This window comes from Corvus kubaryi, unplaced genomic scaffold (genome assembly GCF_017639235.1).
Source record: "Corvus kubaryi isolate FWS band 111438036 unplaced genomic scaffold, C.kubaryi_AGA036_p1.0 37395, whole genome shotgun sequence".
NCBI classification, from domain to species: Eukaryota; Metazoa; Chordata; class Aves; order Passeriformes; family Corvidae; genus Corvus; species Corvus kubaryi.
The window spans coordinates 7,341,317-7,346,186 of NW_024581134.1; the positions used below are offsets into that span (position 1 = coordinate 7,341,317).

Below are 4,870 nucleotides of genomic sequence, written 5' to 3' on the forward strand. Positions count from 1 at the left end.
GGGGGGGCAGTACCGGGGGGCAGTACCGGCGCAGCCCCCGACGCGGCGCTGCGGGGCGCCGGGCGGTCCCGGCCGCGTTCGCCCCTCCCCGCAGGGCGGGCGCCGCCGATATAAGCGGGAGCGGCGCGGGGGCCCCGCAGTGCGTTTTACTCCGTGTGTGTGTGTGTGCATCCCTGCGCCCGCAGCCATGAGCACCGGCATGTACCAGTCCCCCATGGAGGTGGCTGTCTACCAGCTCCACAACTTCTCCATCTCCTTCTTCTCCTCCCTGCTCGGGGGGGATGTGGTCTCCGTGAAGCTCGACAACAGGTAGGGGCAGCCCCGGTGCGCCGTGGTGCCTCGGCCATTCGCCGCAGAGATCCGGGGGAAGGGGCGTCCCGGTGCCCGGGGGGGCCCACTCCGACCCCCGATTGATGAGGTGGGGGGGCATTGCTGCTCCGGGAGTGAAGGGCACACGCGACCGGTGTGTCATGAATTCCCTTGGGGAGGGGGACGCCCCGATGCACTGGTGAGGGGGAGGTGTCGCGGTGCACGGACCCCTGTGGAAGGGAGGTGTTCGGTGCTGACCCCCGGCCTCTCCACTCTCTTCCAGCGCCTCCGGAGCCAGCGTGGTGGCCATCGACAACAAGATCGAGCAGGCGATGGTGAGCTGCAGCGCTGCGCCCCCCCCCGCACCTTCCCTCGTCACCACGCGGGTGCTATGCCCGAGGGTGGGCTTCCTGCTCCCGGGTGGGTGCTCTGCCGAGGGCGGGGGGTCCCTCTGCCCACGGGGGTCCCCAGTCCCCATTCAGCTGCCAGGCAGAGCTGCTCTTTGTCTGCGACCGCCGCGAAGCTCATTGGCTCCAGCCACTCCGCAGTGCGCAGGGAGCGAGGGTGGTCATGGAGGGGGACTTTGGGGGTCTCTGACCGAGCCGGGTTCCTTGGGTGCTCGGGAACTCCAGCCCCCCAAACCCCGGGGCTGGGGAGGGGGCTGGAGAGTGGTTCTGGATGCTGAGATACCAGAGAGATGGCAGCTGAGGGAACTATACTGGCCAGGTTGGGTGTGGGGAGGGATAGTCCTTGGAAAAAGCTTCTGCAGCATGTGGCACTTTCCTCAGGACTTGGGAAAGGGAGGGAGCAACCCCCAGGGCATTACTCTCCATTGATCAGTCTCTTCCATGGTCTTTTGAAGGATCTTGTGAAAAATCATCTGATGTATGCTGTGCGGGAGGAGGTGGAGGTCCTGAAAGAGCAAATCAAGGAACTGTTGGAGAAAAACTCCCAGCTGGAGCGTGAGAACAGCCTCCTGAAGACCCTGGCCAGCCCTGAGCAGCTGGAGAAGTTCCAGTCCCGGCTCCCAGCAGAGGTTCTGTGCCCTGAGGAGCAGAGCCCCGGGGTGGCTGCCCCGGCCCAGCACTCCGGGGGCTCTGCGGTGTAAGGTGGCTCTGTCCTCGGGGTGGGCAGAGCCACAGAACTCTTTCTACTTAATCTCCTGCAAAATCGTTTCCGCCTTCATCTCACACGAAGGACTGCCAGACCCTGGCACTGAGCCGTGCCCCTTGGGCAGCCCTGGCCAGCCCGCAGAGCCAGCGGCCGTCTCATTCATGAGGATGCTCTTCTGCAAGGAAGACAGGGGCAGCTGACCCCTCCTCCCCATCCAACCACCCACCAGGTGCCAGGAGGAGATCCGTGTACCTGTCCTGGGCTCTGCTGAAGAGCAGAGCTGGGCAGTCTTTGGCACCATGATGGTAACCTGCGGTTGGAAGGAGTGCACGCCAAGCCCCAGCCCGTGGTTGCATTCTGCAGGGGGGTGTCTCTTTCTGGCAAAGCCTGACATTGGAGGAGACCGATGTTTAGTGAGCGAAGCAGGTATGTCCCACAAGCCACCCTGGAGCCTGCTGGAACCCAACCAGGACTGAGCAGCACCAGGGATGGCAGCTGCAGCATAGTCCATGGCTGAACGCACAGCAGTGTGGGGATTACAAGGAAAAAAAGCTTGTTTTGTTAGTTTGGGCATCTTCTGTAGCTGTATCTGTGTATAGACGTGCATGAGAGGTGCCTCTGAGGCTGTGGGGTGCCTGCTCTGGGCCAGCCATGCCCATCTGAACAGCTAGGGCATTCGGAGGCAGACTGGAATGGTGAGCGGCTGTCAGTGGGCAGCCAACTACTGCAAGTGGCACCAAGGAGGGGACAGATTCACTCCTCTCTGGCATCCCACGTGACAGAACCATGCGGCAGCGCGGAGAGGATCTGGACTGACCATTGGGCAGAGCCACAAGCCAGGCTGTGCTCTAACCCACTGGGGTGGAGGAGCCAGCCCGTGCTCCTGGGCTCCCCTCTGTCCCTGGCCTGTTCTCTGGGACGTGATGGGACATTGCTTTTGATGTCAGAAGCGGTGACACTGTTGTGTAAATCTAGATAGAAATGGCAATAAACTCTACTTTTTATATATACCTGCGCCCCAAAGTGTGTCTGTGGCTGGGAAGAGGGGGGAGAGTGATGGCACTGGAGAAGAGGCTGGGACTTGCTGGGATGGGACTGGTGAGGTTGCTGGGCTGGTGCTGTTCCCCAGCTGGGAAAACCTGGCAGCTCCCCACCTTTTCAGGGGGGTTCAGTCCCCCCTAGATGGCCCTGGCTGAGCCAAGATGTGTTTTTGGAACTGTGAGCAGGCAGCTCCTTCCCAGGGGCTGGGTGTGTGGTAGGGAAAAGTGCTGTGAACCCGCAGGTCTCTGTCCCCTGTGTCACACCTGTGCAGGGCAGACCTGGGGGCACAAGCAGGGAGGAGGTTCTTCTCAGGCTGTGTGGAGCTGTATGTACCCCCAGCTCTGCTCTTCCTCTGGTGTTTTTGTTCTCACAGCCATCATTGATAGTTTTGGATTGGTTTCTTTTTCATTTTGGGCCATCTTGAAACATGATGTAAGAGGATGGGTCATCTGGACTGAACAGTGCTGGATAGGGGCAGAGGATGCCCCAACCCTGTTCTAGGGCACAGCCAGCTTTTGATTCAACCCCATGGGGTATGTGAGAGAGGGCAAAAAAACCCCAAACCCTCCATCTCTGGGGTTGCTGATAGCTACTACAGGTTAAAGTGTGGAGGTGTTTGTGCAGAGCCCCAGGCTGGTAGGATGTTTGAAGCAAGGTGCAGTATCCTGCGCCAGAGTTTTCTACCGGGACACAACTCCTGGGCCATCTGGAGCCATCCCTGGGCCGGCAGTGCCTGGGGCCAGGGGACCAGGTAGGTAGCCATACCCTGTGCTGCAGCAGCACAGCTCCACACGGTTTCAGGTCTCTGCCGTGGTGAGGGCGGTTCAACCCCAGCCCTGTATGAGTCATGGTGGAGCTGGGGGTGGTTGGCACCCTGGAAACGCCGGGTAAACAGCAAAACACAGGCCACGGGGGCTTGAAATCGTTATTGGGTGACTCTCGCCTCCCTGTCCTGTCTGTCCTAACATGGTGACCCCACAGCAGCCTTACGCAGGCAGCCCTGCAAGTGCTCTAGTGCATGTACCTTGTGAGTACATGTGTGTGATGACTTTCCCAGTGTGTGTGTAAACAGGTTCAGGCTCCCCTACCACGTACATACACATCCCTTGCACACACAGACACTGCAGCAGCCCGTGGGACACACGCAGAGCAGACCCCCTGTGCTGCCAGCCTCTCAGGCTTGCAGCTGCTCCAGGAAGGGCTGTTTCACAGGGCAGCTGGATCCAGCTGTGCTTCCACTGGCCAGGTCACTAGGGTGGGTGTTGGGGGTGCTGGGAAATGGTCTGGCCATCCTTCTGGCCCTTCTTGGCTGGGGGAGCTTCAGCCTGCAGCAATGAGCTCTGTGCCCCATTTGTTCTTATTGCACCCCTCAATCCAGCTGCATTCAAGGGGTGCGGTGATGGTGTTGGGAATCCTGTTTGCCGCCTCTCCCCGTCCTCTGTCCCCTCCCTACAGCCTTGGGGTTCTGCACAGCACACAGGCACACGGGGACAGGCAGTGGCAAAACCCGCTCATTGCAATCACCCGCCCCAAACCACTTGGTTCAGAGCTCAGCCTTCCTCCCACGGGTAGGCAGAGCCTTTCCCGTCCTGCAGCATGGTGTGACACAATGCCAGCTAATGGCACAGGGCAGCCCTTGCAGGGCCCCCAGCTGCCTGCTGCCCCACAGTGCCCCAGGGGTTAATGCACACCCCGGCATCCAGCACCTCCTGGCACCCCGCACCCAGCCTCCCCTCGGCCCCCCAGTGTCCCCCAACCCAACCCTGGATCCACCCTGACTGGCTCAGCTCAGGGGCATGACAGAGAAAAGGGCTCAGGGGGTGCATGTTGCTGCAGAGGGTGGGAAACCCATGTAGGTGATGCTTAGTGCAGCGAGCACAGGTGAGCAGCAGCCTGGGAGGGGGTTTGGAGCAGCACAGGGAGGGCAGCAGGATTTGAGGATCTGCCCAAGGGTCAGGATATAGGGGAGACCCCCCCAGCCCTGCATGTTTTCACTCCTTCACTGGGTTCTCCTGGGGAGATTCCACTCCAGCCAGGCAGAAGGATCTTATGCAACATCCCTCCCTGCGCCTCAAAGACAGTGCCTTCCTGCTCCTCAAACCGAACACCATGTCCCAGCCCAGCCCAGCCCCGCGGGAGCCTTGCAGACAGATGCATGCATGGGATTTTCCACACAGTCCTTGGTGCCCAGCACCCCCATGGATCCAGGTCAGCCCACCGCAGCTGCCCAAGGCCACTTGCAGGCCTGGGGACCCTCTCAGAAGGGGAAGCCGTGTTGCACAGTGGAGGTTCCCACTGGAGAGTGGCACAAGCCGTGGTGCCAGCCCTGAGAGAGCTGCAGCTCAGTGCCATGGGGGTTGGTGCATGGTGAGAGCAAGAACCAGCTGGAGCCTACACAGGCAGCCAG

At 60.8% G+C, this 4,870-nt stretch overlaps 1 protein-coding gene across 2 annotated transcripts in view; it reads left to right on the top strand.

Moving 5' to 3' along the window:
- TSC22D3 (TSC22 domain family member 3) overlaps nt 1-2,432 on the top strand; it is a 16,163-nt gene extending 13,731 nt beyond the window's left edge. Inside the window, exons 1-3 of one of the 2 annotated variants that reach the window (XM_042039936.1) lie at nt 107-309; nt 593-644; nt 1,172-2,432. In XM_042039936.1, the coding sequence (XP_041895870.1) occupies nt 188-309; nt 593-644; nt 1,172-1,417 (420 nt within the window). In that variant the 5' untranslated portion in view covers nt 107-187 and the 3' untranslated portion in view covers nt 1,418-2,432. Of the gene's footprint in view, nt 1-106; nt 310-592; nt 645-1,171 lie in introns of those variants that run through there. The other variant, XM_042039935.1, reaches the window with a different exon arrangement.
- The last annotated feature ends 2,438 nt before the right edge of the window (nt 2,433-4,870 follow it).